The 18,469-nt window shown below is 37.4% G+C and overlaps 1 protein-coding gene across 1 annotated transcript; it reads left to right on the top strand.

The window, feature by feature from the left end:
- Positions 1 to 3,647: 3,647 nt before the first annotated feature.
- On the top strand, positions 3,648 to 8,789 carry lipg (lipase, endothelial). The gene is made up of 10 exons (XM_038277314.1): positions 3,648 to 3,925; positions 5,356 to 5,537; positions 5,665 to 5,844; positions 6,076 to 6,187; positions 6,273 to 6,491; positions 6,619 to 6,858; positions 7,006 to 7,123; positions 7,404 to 7,631; positions 8,029 to 8,133; positions 8,218 to 8,789. Exons 1-10 carry the CDS (start codon positions 3,847 to 3,849, stop codon positions 8,228 to 8,230), a joined length of 1,476 nt encoding a protein of 491 aa, XP_038133242.1. The 5' UTR covers positions 3,648 to 3,846; the 3' UTR covers positions 8,231 to 8,789.
- Positions 8,790 to 18,469: the final 9,680 nt, after the last annotated feature.

Raw genomic sequence — 18,469 nt, 5'->3', positions numbered from 1 at the left:
TCTCGATGTCATGTTTGGATAATAAACAGAAATAAATTGTCAAAAGGTCTTGGTTTATTTTCACCACCAACTTAACACTAAACTGTCATCCCTGTAGACTCTATTCATTGACTTCTTTTCAGATTAAAATACATCCTTGACACAAGATGCTTGTGTTTTTGTTGTTTATGTTTGTAATTTTTTTCTGACATTTGTCTTGCAACAGATTTGGCAGGAACATAAAGATTTTTAGGAATTTTCTTTTTTTTAAAGGTAGTTCTTATAAGATTGAATCTAACTTGAGGGGAAAATGCCAGCTATCTTTGTACTTAAAAAAATAATGATTGTGTGATTGATTATTTTTTTCAAAAATTAGTTTTAATTTATAAGCCAGTGTGGATCTACCAAGCCTTTCAGTAAAAAATAATCAGGGGATGCGGTAACTTATAAACGATTGAATTTTGAGAACCAGATCTGTTTCAAACTGCAAAAAAAGTGAAATTGTTTGGCATTAGCTGTAGATAAAACACACCAACCCATATAAAAAGTCATTTTTAGGCAAGGCCTGTCTCTTCGTCCCCTTTGTTAGCTGTTTTATTTGCACCTTGTCAACCCTCCCACCTGTAAATGGTCAGACAGCTGTGATTTAATATGATAGTTACACTGATTTACTTTTTCTGGAAATACAACTAGTGTCAGAGAATATCGGTTATTTCAGATTTTTTTTTAATTTATGATCAATAAATTATTTTTTTTATTGATCTTAATGACCCAAGCAATAATTAAAGTGAGTGATTTTTTTTCACTCACTTTTATGGACCTATCCCCACTAGCCACTAACCCTGATGAAGACCCATCCAAAAATGACATCCTAGCGTTTCAAAAGTCAGAGTGATGTCAGTCAGATTATTATTACACCAGGTGGTGCATGGACCTCTCAGCTTTAACTGCAGTGACCCCCCCCCCCCCCCCCCCCCCCACACACACACACACACACACCACCATGCATCTCTATTAGCACACAGCTATTTATAGGAAAATAACTAAAAATACAGGAATTTATTTCAGTCATTTAAAGAATGAAGAGTTTTTAATCAAACTTTGACAGAAGATAAGAATAAAGACTGATCTAAAAGGCTTTTTACGTAATTGCTGATTCTTATTTTATTTTGTATACACAAAGTGTAATAATAAAGTTTTTTTTTTGTAAACACAAAGTGTATACAAAACTAAATTTTGATTAATAAATCTTTCCAGACAGTAAATGTACATTTCCATTTAATAAAGTGCAGCAATAATCAAATGTAAACAGTGTGGGGGAAAAAACATGGTGCAAAAACCCCCCCGCATTGATATGGAAGTGTATGGTGCAAATATGCAGTAATTTTGGATCGGTGTTATCAGTGTGATGCAGAGTCTGTGACATTTTGAGTTTTTTCAACCGTTACGGCAGTCAGATGGCGGTGGGGAAGAAGTTGCTGCAGAATCTGCCGAACTTGCATTAAATTATGCGAAAACTCTTCCCAGAGGGAGATTTGCACTTTTAACATTAAAGTCCTTTCCATGCAAAGGAAAAAAGCAAAGCAAACAAATTGAGACAGTGTAAATAAAAAAAGAAGTCATGGGCCCAAATTATGTACAGCACATTAAAAAGACAAGTCCAGCAACTAAAAAAAAAAAAGGCCTCCCTCATCAGCTGATTATCTCCATTATGGTTTAAAATTAAGAAAATGTGTCACTGAAATTTCTTCTACTTGCTCTATCCAATACAGGGTCATTCAAAATTGTCATCATTTTCACAAATGTGCAAAACATACACTGTTCAATCAGTTGTTTTATTGTGTGATTTATTAATTTTAAACATGTTTCTTTATATGGAAAGCTTTTAAGTGAGTAGTCAGCATATTTTGTCTTTATTTGCAAAGAAAATGGTAATTTCCATCTAGGTTTGAAGCATACGTTAACAATGATTTATTCAATTTATTTTTTCTTGCTTTAGAAAAAAAGGCTGCCGCCATAAATAAAAATAGGATTTTTACATAAAGCTATATTTGTGGGTTATAGTGGCCTTGTCAAAACTTAAACCAAAACACAAATTTGATGGGGAATTGTTTGATGTATAGAGATACAGCAAAGTATTCACACCTGTAACTGCTGGTGGGAGATGCATCACCAAAGCATCATTTCAGAACAGTGTATTCCACTTCATAGATTTTTATTGGGTTTATATTTTCTTTCTTTTTAACAGTCATGTGCCACGTGGGTCAATCACCTAAAATTGTCTTCAACAGGGGGTCGGCTACAGTACTGCATGGGGGTCTTAAAAGTTTTGGTTTATTAGACTTTTTCTTTTTATATTCCCCCCTGCAATTTTTTAACACTAATTGAAATGTCTTAAAATACACATTAACCAGCTGCGTCTCCAGACCCTTTTCACAGGGGCATGTGCCCCGTTGTTGATCTGCGGTGCCTGGGTATGCCTGGGGCACTGATTTTTTTAAATTAATTAATTTTCCGCTTTCACAGCTCTGCTCTCCCAGCGGAGTATGGGGGGACACCTCCAAATAATTGCCCAAAAAATCTGTAGCATTTCTTTTTTGTGTCCTATTGTGCCCCTGTATAGTATTCGGTCAGCTGACGCGTCTGACATTAACATGAATTCAACACACTGAAGTAAGCAGATAAATGGAGGCAGAAGATGTCATCAATGCACCCATTCAGTGACACATGGGAGCTCTTTCAAGATGGGCACCATTTCATTCACAACACCTGTCCCATCAACGAGGAATCTGAATCAGAAATACTTTAATAATCCCAGGGAGAAATTACTTTCGTTACATCGACTCCATGTGTAATAGAGTGACTATAAGACCGGTTTAATATAACACAATTTCATACAATATGTCTATATACCGGTAATTAGGGGGTCCTCCCCGCTCCATCTCGCCATCAGTTTGGGGGTCCTTGGCCTGGAAAACGTTGAAGACCCCTGACCTAAAACATTATACATGAATAAAAAGTTGGGTTTGTGGTGTCCAAATGGTAAAAAGGAAAATATTTTCCTGCTATAAAGAGAAAAGCCCAAAAGCAGGTAGCAATGGGGGAGGGTTTGCTGGAGTGGCAGGTGTCACTTCCTTGTGGTAGGCCCTGATCTATTTACACACAAACAGTGGGTGTATTGTAGCGGAGACCCCCTTGCGTGAGTGGGTCCATTATTCGCCTCCTGCATTGAAAGTGGTCTGTGGGCTAAGCTGGTGGTTTGGCTGGATGCCAGGAAGATAGGAAAGATGGAGGGAGAGAGACTCTCCATCCACCCCCCACACAAACAAGGCCATTTAAACATGTTCCACGGGGGTGGGTGGTATGACTCACAATATTTCAAGCTTTCTTTTTTCTTCTTTAACAGGAAAGTTACAACCTTTAACGCTCTGTTTCTGTCATCTGTCATTTATTTACACCTCCTTAGTTTTATGAGGGATGGAGGCAGTAGGGAGCCCTCTGGAGCGACAATCCTGGCCGCTTGCGTCACCACAAAAACGTGAGAAACTACTACTCTGCTCCATTCAAACGTTGCCACGCCCTCAGCGTAAACAAACGGGGGCTTGACCAATAAGATCCACGTTATATCAGCCGATGATCAGATGACTTGGAACGAGAAACTATTTAAAACTAAAAAGGCAGCAGGTTCAAGTAGTATTTCTGGAGCCGGACTCCTGCAGGCGCGCATCCAAAAGAGGACGCACCGGTTCTTTCTCCTCACTGGGTCCACATTCACTGCTTTACCTCAAGGAAAAACAGCCAAATAAGACTTTTTAGACTTGGTTATATTTTTTATTAAAGTGTTGCTCTTACGTCTGCGACTGAGAAATGAATCATAAAAATGTTTTACTATGGACCTTCCTGCAGTGCGTGTCCTTCGCCTTTGGGGAGAACTCTGTTCTTAAAGGTAAGCGCTCCAAGTCTTTTGTTCATTCATTTCTTTGTGTGATTCATAAAGGAATTAGACGGGTTTTTAATGAATGTTTAGAATTTATTTTTGGCTCTAACCCTGATAAAACATTTGCTGAATTAGTATTCCAAAGAAAAACGAGAGGAAAATTGGGTCGGGGATGAATTTAGAAGGAAAACTGCGACGTGTTCCTTTAGGAGCCTTGAAAGAAGGAAGGCGCTCCTAACGCCACGTCTCCCCCCTCCTATGGCAGCCTCTCTCTATATTTGAACCATTTGGACATGTGCTCCGCTGATTCTGCGTTTTACTACCAAAGATCCCCTGGCCACTGTGGTTAATTACCAAAAGGGTGTTAATGTTGAACAAATTATAGGGGCCCCAAGCCCAGATTCCCTTTATCCTATAATTAAAATGGAGTAAACTATTTAACAAATGCAATTAAATCGGTTGTCTTCAGAATGAATGGGGGTCCAACTTGGTGTGTATTTGAGTTGTGGGTTAATTGCTTATTTTTGGCTTTCAGCCTTCCAGAGGCATGTAAAGTACCCTAATTATGAGCTGCAGCTGTGGGAAAAGGGGGAGTGAAGTGAAATGACAAGTGGCGGGGGCCATTTGGGGCCCCTCCAGCTTGGTTTGTGCACCTTTTCGCACCAGGTTTCTGCATCAACTGCAAGAGCCAATGTTTAAAATCTGTATTGATCTCATTTAATTCTGTAACTTTGTTTCTTTTGAGTCACATTATTAAGATTTTTTTTTTTTCCAAAGTTTAGATATAATCAGCTAACTTCCGCATTTTCAATTTATTGGGCTGGAGGTAACGTTTACATGACAAAGGATTCCAGTTAAATGCAGAAATGTATTCAATCCAGTCAGACGAGAGCAAATAAAATTGCATTTAGCCATTACATGCATGCCCTGTCTGAGGCAAGGCTGTAGTGACTGGAAAGGAAAATCTTGCTTTAAGAAAGCTTTAGTCAACCCTGGATTTTTAATCAGCTGTTTTTGCTACCAAATTGAGATTTGAGAAAAGTAAAATAAAATTTTTCTAGCTGTAGTTTCTCTTCAAAAGTTGAATAACGTATTGACTTTTTATGTACCCTGTGCCGTGCGTCAACAAATGCCAAGAGGGGTACCCCTGTCAGTATCTGACGCACAGAGAACTGGACCAAACGTCAATATTTGATGAGTAGAGGGACAGAATGTATTGAATAATCAGCTGTGGCTCTAGTGAAGAGAAATGGTTTAAATCTTAAGCTGAGCCTATACTGAGATCTATTTCAGAAGCTATAGGTAAGCTGGATCCTTTCTAAGGTGACTAAGCCAAACTAAGAAATGCCCAGATGTATGTATTCTATTTTTGTACAGGGAAGAAATGCTGACTGCTTCATTATGCCATCAAATGTTTTTAATCAAATATTTCTGTCCAGGTGAAGAAAATGGATTTGAGTCAGACTACAAGGCTATCAGTGGCACAATAAAGTACAACCTGAGGAAGGATTTAGACTTGGACCAAGAAGGGTGCTACCTGCAGACTGGCAAGAAAGACCAGTTAGAAAAGTGTGGCTTCAACGCAACCGCCAAGACTATCTTCATCATCCACGGCTGGACGGTAAATGGCGTTCAAATTTTTTTTTCAGTTTATTTTGTGCACCTAAAGATTACAGGGATTCCTTTTATTTGAATGCACTATTAAAGAAAATTTTGTTTACCTTTACATTTCTGCTTTTTATGTTCAGATGAGTGGTATATTTGAAGCCTGGATGCGCAACCTCGTCTCAGCAGTGATGCAGCGGGAAAGTGACGCAAACGTTGTGGTTGTTGACTGGATACCTTTGGCTCAGCAGCTCTACCCTGATGCAGTCAACCACACTCTTGCAGTCGGTCTTGATATTGCCAGTATGCTGGACTGGCTCCAGGTGTGTGTGGGTGGGATATAAACCTCTTATGAAATCTCACAGGCTAATATGTTTGAAAGCATTCCTTTAAATCAAAGCATAGCCAGGATTGGTCTGTCAGACATGATGGTAGAACAGAGTTGAGATACTGGCTCAGCTGCAGACTTGGTTGTTAATGACTGAGTGAAAATGATGATTCTCTTGCTTTATGGCACCTTTTTCATTTTGTAAATTTGTTTTCCTTTCAAACAGGAAGATCTGCAACTACCTCTGGAGAATGTGCATCTAATTGGATACAGCTTAGGTGCTCATGTAGCTGGTTATGCAGGAACTTATGTAAAAGGGACTCTTGGTAGAATCACTGGTAAGCGACATTTATTTAAAGAATCTTAGAAGCTATCCTAGTTGAAATTTGAGTTTCCTAATGGCTTAATCTCTATTTATTCTAGGTCTTGACCCAGCTGGGCCAATGTTTGAAGATGTGGATGACCAGAAACGTTTGTCTCCTGATGATGCTGACTTTGTGGATGTCTTGCACACATACACTCGCGAGGCTTTGGGCGTGAGCATCGGAATCAAGAAGCCAATTGGACATATTGACATCTATCCAAACGGTGGCGACGTCCAGCCTGGGTGTGCACTTGGTGACGTCTTGGCAGCTGCAGGAAGTGAGTCCTCTCATCCAATCCAGCCTCAATTTTTATCCCCCCCCCCCCCCCCCCCCCCACATGAACTGATTACATGAGTTGCATAATTCTTACATTTTATTCTGAATGCATTTCCTTTATTTTCCAGATTTCATGGAGGTTATGAAGTGTGAACATGAGCGAGCTGTACATTTGTTTGTGGACTCCCTGATGAACAAAGATCATGTGAGCTATGCCTACCAATGCACTGATGCAGAACGCTTTAAGAAGGGAACCTGCCTCAGCTGCCGCAAGAACCGCTGCAATAACATCGGCTACAATGCCAGAAAGATGCGCAAGAAGCGCAGCAAGATGTACCTGAAGACACGAGCTGACACTCCTTTTGGGGGTAAGAAAAAGGACATGGCTTCAAAGTTAATGGCCTTATCTTCTACTACTTTGTATGTTTACCCTAGTAAGTGATAAGCAACTGCCATAAACTACTACTGTGCCTATCTCTCTGCAGAGAATTAAACATTTACTGTTTATTTTTTAGGATACCACTATCAAATGAAGATGCACATTTTCAACAGGAAGCAGTTTGACAATGCAGAGCCAACCTTTTATGTGAAGCTGTACGGTGAACATGATGATACCGGGAACATCTTTGTTGCGTAAGTTCAATATCTAACCGGAAAAACAAGTCTTTCTGTAACACTTTGACATGACTATGCATGAATGGTGGGGCTGAACTTTTAACGAAAATGCTCCCTGCACATATTTCTGAGGTTAAGTATTAACTATACTTGAGAAATGTTAATTTAGCCTTAAACTAATTTTTCCAGGGCTGTAATTATCATTTTGAGTTTCACTTGTTTAGCTTCCACAATCCTCAAATTTTTCAGTGTTCGATGCACTACCCCATTTTCTGACCTTTAATGTTTCTTTGTTCAGCCATGATGAACCAATTGGTCTGAACTCCACAAACACCTTTTTGGTCTTCACTGAGGAAGATATCGGTGATCTGCTTAAGATCAGTCTGAGGTGGGAGGGCGACTCTGAATCCTTGAGCTCCGTCTTTAAGTACATCAGACACTCTTTCTGGAACTGGAACACCAAAGCCACCAAACCTGTGCTGCAAATCCGTCGTATTCGTGTGAAAGCTGGAGAAACTCAGAAAAAGTAAGTAGAGTTGGGAAGGTAGATCAGTTGTCTGACATGGAAACTGACTGCAACATTTACACTCGTCCCTTGCATTCACTCTTACTCTTTTTGGATAGATTGCCTCATTAGCATGCAGCCAAACACTACAGACCTCTGCCCATATTTGAGTTTACTGTGTTGAAGCAATTGCATATAAAAGATGTAACATGATGGCCCTGTGACTAGAATATGAAACTATTGGTATGTGATTCTGTCAAACATCCAATCTTTAAGAGTCCTAGATGCATTGGCTGTCTATCTAGCAAAGCTTTATTTGGTGTGTTTAATCCTTAAACATGAAGAACACTGGTTCTGACCTGGAGTTGAACACTTCTAGTCAATCTAATTTACATAAAATATTTTTGGCTTGCTGCAGGTTTACCTTCTGTGCACAAGACCCCTCAAAAACTGAGATTTCTCCAGGGGAATATATAACCTTCGTAAAGTGTCGTGATGGCTGGGAAGTTAAACCTAATAAGAGGTACGCAGCAAGTGTTTGTTTTTTTTATGTATTTTTTCCCCAGACTTAATGTCTCATGCATATTAATTCTGAATCTCCTTATAGGATACCAATGTAAGACGTTGGAATACTAAAGACCAATGCACAGTCACCATGGGGAGCCCCAGTGTGGGTCAGTGAGAAGCATAGTCTTCTCTTCACTTCTGCACTTTCGTTGGCTTTATCTCTTCACTGGGAAGAAGGCTTCAGGTTTTGAATGTTGTGGAATAAAGACTGTGGGGATCTATCTACAAGAAGGCTGGCAAGTGCACAGGCTCGTTGCTGTGGAGGTCCTGCTTGCATTGACTGCTGGGAAAGTTGTTGACTCTCCCACTTGTGTGGACTAGTGAAGTAGAAGAACGTTGTGCCTGGAGACACACCAGCCATTGTAGTATAATACTGAACATTTTTAAATATTTTATTTATTAAAAGCACTGCAAGACCAACATAATTTATCAGCACATCCCATAATGGAAGCACATGTTTAATTCTTCCAAATGCAGTATTTAATATGTATGTTTGTCTGTGACCAAGAACTGCTGAGAGATTATCGATACAGTGTATTTTGATCCGTTAAATACACCATAGTGTTGCAAAGTGGCTCATTTTGGGGTGTGTATATAGTGTAAATATGTCTTTTTTTTTTTTTGCAAAATAAAGTAATTTCTAGAAATGTTTGCCTGTCATTTTTATTCCCCCTTCAGTGACTTTTGCAAGCACAAGATTAAGCACTTGACGATGCTGGCAAATGCAGCAAAAGGATACAATGGGTGAAAATGGCAAAGCTAGTGTGTCTGAATTCCTGGTGAAACAAAGAATTGGGCCGTGCCAAATGGAGGTGAAGGAGACGAGTGTTAAAAATGATTTGTGACGGAGGCTGTTGCAAGGTAGTAGAGACATCTGGTGATTATGGTAAATAAGTGAGGTACACAATGGCTAGCTTTGTCTTTCTTATGTTCAGATTCAGGAGGTTTCTGCTTCGTGTGGATGTTTCCGTTAATGCATGCATACTGTAGGTTATCTACAGGACCCCACACTCTTTTAATTGGTCTTCTTTAGATGGCTTTAGGTCTAAAGTACAGTTAACTTTGTTTTCTAATGTGCATTTTTTTTGGGTCAAAGATTGATTGGAAATTGCAACATTAAACTCATTTGCACTCAAAGCAAATGGAAACACTGCAAATTTGTACTTTGGAAAAAAAAAAAAAGCCTAAGTTTGCTTAAAATTTGGATCTCGGTTCAATTGAAACACAGCGTCTAGCTCAATAAGAATTGGGCAAATCAGACACTTAAGCTCTGGAACTTTGTCAGAGGTTGACATGCTGTTTAAATGGTGCTGGCAGGAAACCGTAGCACAACGTGTCCTACCTATAGATTATGGAGCATAAGAACCTGATGTTCCTATCTGGCACATAGAATATATATGGCTTCCCACAATCCTTTGTGACAGGACATAGACGCACAGCCCAGTTTAATTATTTTTTTATCATTTTTATTCACATATACTCTGTGCAATACATGTTAATGTCTACAGCTTTGTGTGTTTTGGTTTTATGGAGAGCTTAAGCTCCTCGTTACATTTGGGTAACCTGTGTTTATAGTTCTTTTTTAGGAGGCTGTGGTCCCAGTTTGACAAGTTTTACCCATGTGTGTTTCCATTGCGTAATGATGTCCAGAAGGCTAAAGGCGATTTGAAATCAGCCAAGCAGTCCGGCATTCCTTTCTTACCAATGATAGTGCTCTTACTGTTGACCTCACAAAAAGAGAAGTGACAGGAGATAGAAAGGTATAGTTTGATCAATCAGCCCTTGTCTATGTTGTACCCTGACTGGCTGGCAACACTTTAAGAGTGTGCACCACCTTTTGCCCAATAAGATATGGAATTGGCACCAGTACCCTTTAAACCTTTATAGGTAAGTGGCTAAAATGATGTTGACCAAAATGGACAGTATTTTTTGTTTCTCTGTGAGACAGTTCAGGTTAAATGGTTGGAAGAAAATTATTAAAAAGTAGGGATCTAGCAGTTTGCATTCCTTACACGTCTTCAACAGGTCACCTTGATTCTTTTTTATATTATCCTTCCTGAAATAAAGGCTTTGCTGACCTTGCTTAAAGCCATAGTCCACTTTGATTTGGCAGAGGTTCATTCATTCCAACACATCACTGCTGCAAAAGTTTATGCCTTTCTTGGAACAGTCATAGACTTGAGCACAGAAATACATTTTCTACACATGGACTGTAGTCTGCTGGGTTTGATATGGATTTCAAACAAGAAATTCAATCAACGGCCTGTTTTGTTTTAACATAGTTTTTTTTTTTTTTATATTATTTCCTCCTATGCACTAATAAAGAAACACACACTCACACACAAAACATCTGAAATATTTACTTATTCCCCGGATGTGCCTTGTCATGTTGTGTTGAACTTCCTAAATGTTATTAACAGAGCAGGAATGTCTCAGACTGTACCACTGTTTGTATCTGGATTATCAGTTTAACCGCAGCTGTCTTGCTCTCTGACAGTTTTTGTTGTGACTTTGCCCTCTTTCAAGAAACTTAGGATTCATTCTGCAAACGAGACAAAACAGTCTCCATAGGGTGTTAATAACCTGCTCTGATGACTTATAATATACCACCCACCCCCACCTGGTTCACCACTGATTTGCTTTGGTGACTCACTTCTCTTTTACTGTTTGAAGTTGGAGTATGTGGACTAGCTCACTATCAGTTTCTTGTTAAAAAAGAAAACCACTGTATGTGTCGGTGTCTGCCCCACCACGGGGGTTTTCTTTTGTTTCATTTTGACGACTGTAAAGATCACACCAAAAGAAAAATAACACAAAATGCAAACTGAAAATAACTTCCTTCCATCAATATACTGGCATTCTTAACTAAATAGAATAACTGGATAAATATTGCCTGTGAACATCAAATTCAAGTGTATGTTAGATTAAAGAGTGGAACTTTGTTTCGCTTTGTTAAACATGTTGCTTAGCCATTTAAGCTCTTAACCATACTAAAGGGCATACCTCTCTCCCAGGCTCAATTATTTGCTGACCACTAAAAGGCTCTCATCAGGAAGTGCCAGCATGTAATACCATATATCTTAATTTTTTTTCCCTTTAAGAAAAGAATCCTCACTGTATGACGCTGTCACAGCCATGGGTCACTGGGACGGTAGTCGGATTGATTGCTATTGTCACACCCCAACAGGCCCAAATGTTCAACTTGGATCTAGGCTGTCCTTCTTTTGCTCACACCTTTTCCCTTCTGTTTCATAATGCATCATTTTTGGAGTTTTAAGTCTAATGTTTAGCTCTGTGTCTAAGCTGTGAAGTTCTCTGGATACTCCAGATTTACCACGACCCGCTTAACTCCTTCTCTGACTGTTGCTTCCATTGCTCGGCCTGAAAGTTTACATGACCAGCCATGTTTTGGTAAGAATGCTCTTGTGCATTGCTTTTGACTCCTTCACACAATGGATTAAAAAGTACTCTGTGACACAGCAAAAGGTTTTCTTATTGTTTTATCAGGGTTTTTTAAACAAAAAGCCTCAATAATATCCAGGGAAGTTTGTAGTCCTATTGCAAAACAAAATCTGAAAAAGACAAAGCGTGCATCGTTTTGCAAGGCTTGTACATGTGAATCCAGCCTAAAACTGATTCATTTTGACCTAAGGTTTATTTGGTGGTTAACATTTAGGGAAAAATAGAATCTAAAGAGATTGGAATGTGAAGGTCTTTGAATTCCTGTCCAGACACCAGATTTAGTGAGGTTCTTGGTTTAATTTGGCCATTTTCCAAGTAATTTTTGGAATCTGCTTCTTTGACCCGAACACTGTGGAGAGTTTAGTTTTAATAGCTAAATCCAAGATTAATGTATAAATAACTGTCTAATTATCTCTGCTAGCAGGATGTCCAAAACCATACGAAATCTTCAATTAACAGGTATTTATTGTTAAGACATGTTTGTATTAATAACAGAATACATTTTGTTATTAATACAAAAAAGAGACAATGAAAGTCAACAATAATGGAAAAACAAGTAAATTCTAGCTTCTTGATTAATGTTCATTATTTCTTTATAAGCATTATGAAAAATCTTTATTATATTATCACTAGAGATGGTGAAAGCTTGGCCTGGTTTGGGCTTTCTTGAAAAATCAAAAATGAGACATAGTGAAGCATGTAAACAAAAATAGACAATGACTTTGTTAATCATTAATTTACCAGAAATATAACTAAATCATATTTCTCTGCTACAAAGAGTAACTCCATGTGTTACTTTTGAAGAAATTACTTGTTTTTGATTATTCTTCAATTATAAGATATTAGAGGATTTTCTGACATTTAAAAGGAAAAAATCCTAAACCTATGCAAAGGGACTCTCTGACTTGTTTCACGGTCATTTGGACTCTCATTTGTTGTTTATGTCTTGATTTTCTTCAAGGCCACAACTATTAGGTTAGTCAAACTGATTATGTCTTATTCTTAGTTGGACCACATGTGCTTGTTACATTTAATTATTCTCTCTTGAGAACTTAAGTTTGTATTCAACTACTATTTTAATAAATATACCTTGCAGAAAGATCCCCAGTCAAGCTATAGATTTAAATCCCTCCACAGTCTTCTTTACTTTCTCCATTTGCTTTCACATGATATTATTCTGAGGTTCTGGTAAACTGTAAATAATTGAGATCATGAACATTTTGCCAAAAGAACTCAATTTGGATAAAGTTGGTTGCCTTTGTCCTCTCCTGAACAGTTAACTGCTACTGGCACTTATGCAGCATATAGGAACTTGGTCATAGGACACGATCCTTCCTATCATTCTTAAACCCAATTTAATGTGGTTTGTCTTATTAGGGCATTTAAAAGAAGTGGCAGAAGCAAAGTATTAAGGAGATGCTTCTCTTCTCTTATCTAGTCTGTTCTTGTTCCTCTTTAAAATGAGGCCAAATTTTAGGGGAATTCCAGGTACAAAATTGACACTCTACATATTGAAAAGATAACTCAGGAGATTATTACAACAGTTTGATAACTCTCAGGTAAAAAACAAAACAAAAATACCCAGAAATTTTTTTTTTCAAATGGTTCATGTTTTAAGAACTTTAATGCACAAAACTTTTAATTTTTCTCCTTTTATAAACAAACATTTCCCCTGTATTCCAAGCAAGGATTACACATCGTGCTTGTCTCATTTCTGGGAAAAAAAAAAAAAAAGAAACCTGAAAAGACAAGTAGTCAAGTCAATCTGCCAAGAATTGCAACATTACTAAGCATCTCCTTTGCAAATATTTGTCAAAATAGTTGTCCAAACCACAAACCAATTTAGATTAGGGATTTTTTTTAATAATGCATTGCAAAACAGAGGTATAGAAAAAGTCTGATCCAATACTTTTTTAAAAGAGCCATAGGAATATGAGCAACACTCTTCACACCTGGAAACACTGACTAAATAAATCTATTACTGTTTAAGTATGATCTTATGGACTGAGATTTTAAAAGAGGTTTGGTATTGTAAAATAAAATCAAGAAAAACTAAAGACTGAAAATTCAAATATGGAAAGGTTCAATCAAGCATTACAAAATGAAAAAGTTCTAAGGTATGATGATACTCTCATTTTATGCAGCAAGAATTGTTAACAGAGAGATTGTTTTGGTGTCACTACAAAGTTTCCCCATTTCTAGTCTAAACAATAAACTATCACTGTTTTGGTGGCTAAACTGCGGGTTCCATTCTTCAGTGCTCCTCATCATCTATCTACAGCAAGCTCTAAATTAAGTAAAGCGGCCCAACCATACATAGGGGTATTATTTTTGCATTATCTTCAGTATCTGTATAAACTAATTGATCTTAAAATTAGGCTTACTAGCAACTTATATTTCAAGAAGGGGGTCAGGCTAATTTTAGGGATAAACTTCATAATAAAATTTTTCAAAACCAATGTTCTGTTTAATATAGTACAGGAGGAATCAAGTTTTCATTTGCCCCTGTTTTCCTAGGAGTTACAAGCAAGAGTCCTTGATGCAGCACATGGTCTAATGAAGGCAAAAATACAGATTCACAAAGAAATTCTGCAACACAGCCAAATTTTACAGATCTCCTTTAGAGGACAAGATTAAAAACTAGGCTTAATTAAAACTAAACTTAGTTGTCGGTCTATATAGCTAAGGAAGATGATAATAAAAATAATAACCCTACTTGTGGTTGAGCGGTAGTAGTTAAACTAGAGCCTTCCATACTTTCACTGCAGGTAGATAATGGGGAGCAGTGGAAAAATCGAGAGCCCCAGAAGGAGCCTTTAACTTAGCCCCACCCCCAACCCTCAAACAGTGCCAGCTTGTAGTGACCTCATAATTAGATCCCATTTACATGCCGAGATAAGTCTGAGCACAGTAATCAAAATAACTGTTTAGTGGAAATGGCACGCAACTGAACCGGGCCGTGCCAGACACAACCGAACTGCGCTAAACTGGTACTAGTTCATCAGAAGGGCTCAGCGAGGTTGGGTCCTGGCTCAGTTCAAAGTTAACGAAGAGCGCATGAGCAGACCGCATCATCTCCTTACAGTCACATCATTTCAGACATTCATAAAAATACTAGCTTCCCTACCGTGCCACAGGATTTCCAGTGATGATCCTGCGTAGCAGTGAGATGAACCTCAACTCCTGTCGTTGGTTCCTGCGTCTGTAAGCCCTGATTAGACTATCGTTTGTCGTATCTACTTCCCAATAGCTGACACCAAAGGCTGCCATCTTCGCCTGAGTCTCCGCAAACAATAAAATATCTCAATTATAACCAAACTTCCTGAATGTTACGGGTACCGCCATGTTGATTTGCTTGTTACCTTTAGAGAGCAGCAGTGCCGCAGATCGTCACTAGGAGCCGAGGAACCATGCTGGACCGTGCAGTCCTAAGGAACCAAGCTCAGCACGGTTAACTGACCCAAGCTCGGGCCGAACTCTGCACATTTTAGAGGGTAGTGTAAATGGGGCTAATAGGACCTCTGGAGTGACACTGAAACCATCTTTTAATAAGAAAAAATCCTCTGCAGGTAAGAATAAGCAGGATGCTTCCAGTGTATAGTTCATTTAGCATAGGAACCTCCTGATGTTCCTAAACGCTGCTTAAGAGCTGATAGAATATATCTGCACAGAGTTTGACAAAAATACATCATGTTCTGTGTTTTTATAACAGAGAGCTTCAGCCGTTTGCTACATTTGTTTAACTTGTTGCAGAATAGTAGTTATTTTCCCGACGGCTGTGGACCAAATTTGACAAGTGTCAGCCTTGTCTGTGTTGTAATGATGTAGAATACATATTGAAAGTGCTAAGACTTTAGAGGAAGTAGGAACAGGTACTAAGAGCTACCGGAATCAGCCTTAGCCACTCTTTCATATTTGAAACAATTAAAAAAAGGCATTGGTGTGTAGATCTTGAAGTCATGAAATGATGTCAAGATAGTAATCATTGACAATTGCTGCCAATTTCACAAAAAGAGAAAAGCAATTGATTTATTTCATTATACAGAGAATTGGTTAAACTCCCTGTATTGACGTATTGGAGCAGTTGCATTGTGTACATAATAAACATAGAACTGAATTCCACTGTACACCACATGTCTGAAGGTCATACTTGACATTTGTTTTGTCTTTACTTCCGTCATCACCAGGGCAATAACTATGTTGTCATGCCATAAATAAAGGAAATCATGAGCCAGAATATAAAGTAATATAATGATAAAAAATAAAAGTATTATAACTAGAGGAGTTATAAAGTAAAATCAACTAATGAAGCCCAAAAATCAAGTGCATTTTTTTTCTTCTAAGACTTAGATCATCATTTAGCCTCTGTCAAACAGATGCATTCTTTGTGGGAGCTATAATAATTGTTCCACTGCAATGTGCCTTACAGTCTGAAGAGCTGTGGAACAATGTCACATGTTGGCTCAAGCATACAGTGAGCGGCTACTCTGCAAATAGATTGCAGTAAAAGATGATAAAGGAGATCACATTGTGTCATCCCAGCATTAAAATACTAATTTTATTTTCCCAAAAGATAGTTATTTTGAAAGATACTGCACTGATTTATAGATAGAGGTTAATCTTTTAGAGACATGGCATTTAATGTGTTAAGTATGAGGTCAGCTGAGCAACTTTGGAAAGACTTGAAAGCGTCTAGGTCACATGGTCTCTGTGTTCCTAAGTAAGATGTCCTCTGAATTTGCCTGTACAGAGGGGGTGTAATTTGACACAGGGTTCAGGTTTATCTTAAGCATGTGATGTGATGTTTAAAGAGATGTTAGACTAGGTCTATTTAACTTAATTAGCCAAGAGGTCACAGATACCAAAAGCTGACAGCTTGCTCATCTTGCAAAAAAGTCATCATGTAAAAAAAAAAAAAAAAAGTAATACAATTATCTTTTACCTATTAAATTTGTTTTTTTTTTCTGCATCAAATCCTGAACATCAGAATAGTTTTCCTTAAAGTAAAAGTATATTTTAATTAAAAACAGTATTGAAAAAAATAATGACATAAAATGGCTCCTTTTAATGAGACTATTATTGGCCATTACTTGTATTGATAAAACTAGAGAAACATGAAAATGAGGGCTACTGAATTTCAATTACAAGTTTATTTAATATAACCTTATTAGTGTAGAGAAAATATGATACATTTGTTAAGAATAAACTCCATCATTTTGCCATTAAGTCTTTAATGGGTATCTGATTTTTTCTTTTTTATTTAAATAAACCTCTTCACACACACCATTGCTTTTCTGTCTCTGAATTAAACTCCATAATACATAATGATCTGCTGCTGAAGAGAACAGGAAAAGTGAAAAACACTGAAACATGATCAAAAACTACAGAAACACAAGCAGCAAGAAAAGTAAATGAATTAAAAAAGGAAATACTTGCTTTGATTAATAACAGCCTTGATTTATTATTTCACCTCCCAGCAATGCTTTTCTACAGGTTCAAAATTCAGTTTCAAAATGTTAAAAATCTGAATGCTTAAAAATAAAGCTTAAAAGTAAGTAGCAAATGGGATATTGTTGCTGTTTTGGATCTTTGTATAAAAAAAATGTACACAAAAGATGTGGGTTTTTTTTAGCATTGTGGTCCAGCTTACGAGTGCATTTTCTATAGCTCTCACATTATACAAGCATTGTCTTAGACTGGCTTCCAATGAGGACTTCTACCCCTGGATCTCTGGGCTAATGGGAACAAAGCTGGGCTTTGGTTCAGACAGAAAAGAACCAGGATTCCAATTAAAACACCTTTTCCAAACAATCAGAGCCGAGGCGTATCAGCATATTGACCTATGTGATGAATCATTCAGTATAACAGGTTCAGTTAGTCTGTTTCTATGTTAGACAGAACAAGTTTCTTCCCTTTGTCTACCTCTGGCATTCATCATGGCCTATTACCATTCAGAACTCTATTTTTAACTTTTTAATTGTACTTTAAACCGAAATCAAAATGGAAAATCAAGAACAATTAACACATTGTAGATTGACCTCTGAGGCGTGGAGGTGAAAATGAAAAAAAAATAAATAAAAAGCCCATGTTTCTTTTATATATGACTCTTAAGCTTAATTAAAGAGGTATCCTTCTTCTGGATTAAAATGAAAACTTAAAGCTTGGTTGTGTTAAGAACTAATCCCTTGTTCTCATTCTTTCTATTTTCTACAAAAGTTCAAACATTTTAACATTTCATCTAAATTAGCCCTAATATTGATAAATGCAGAAATCTTCTTAACTCTCTTATTAATAGTTGACATCAAGCAATAGGTAAGAAAAATTATCTTCCTGTCATTTTGATCAGTTTATCAATACAGATATCAAGAAATTTTCTCACCATACACATTAAAAAGATAATTACATAAAAAGATAAATGAATGCAGGTAAATAACAGCTTTGTTGAAAAAAAAAACACATTTAGAAATTTAGATGCTTTAAGAAAAGCAGGAGCAAAAAAATAAATAAAAAAAGTGTAAGTTTGTTCGCCCATCTAAACCCTTGCATTGTATGTAATAAAAGAACACTGTGGACTCCAATATAACTAGAATAGTATCCAGCCTTAGCTTGGTTTAAATCATATTTATAAGCATATAAAACTAAGAGCAAGATAATAAGACATATTACAGTATTTTTTACTGTATATGTGCTTTATAACAGTGGAAGATACAATTTTCTTTTCTGATTTCGCCCTCTGGTAGGTTGTTATAAAAACAATAATTTAAATGGGACGCTTTGTCCAGCAGAGCCTCTCATGACACTTGTTATGACATAATAACACAATCATCTTG

Source organism: Cyprinodon tularosa, unplaced genomic scaffold (genome assembly GCF_016077235.1).
Source record: "Cyprinodon tularosa strain WSP-4 unplaced genomic scaffold, ASM1607723v1 ctg130, whole genome shotgun sequence".
Lineage (NCBI taxonomy): Eukaryota > Metazoa > Chordata > Actinopteri > Cyprinodontiformes > Cyprinodontidae > Cyprinodon > Cyprinodon tularosa.
The sequence above is the reverse complement of the archived record's forward strand: the minus strand, read 5'-3'. Positions and strand labels throughout refer to the sequence as shown.

Bases quoted from the DNA above. Each gene is read 5' to 3' on its own strand.
- lipg (XM_038277314.1), top strand. From the start codon at position 3,847: ATGAATCATAAAAATGTTTTACTATGGACCTTCCTGCAGTGCGTGTCC. The intron at 6,859-7,005 runs GTAAGAAAAAGG...TTTATTTTTTAG, and splicing joins AGCTGACACTCCTTTTGGGG to GATACCACTATCAAATGAAG. The intron at 7,632-8,028 runs GTAAGTAGAGTT...GGCTTGCTGCAG, and splicing joins GCTGGAGAAACTCAGAAAAA to GTTTACCTTCTGTGCACAAG.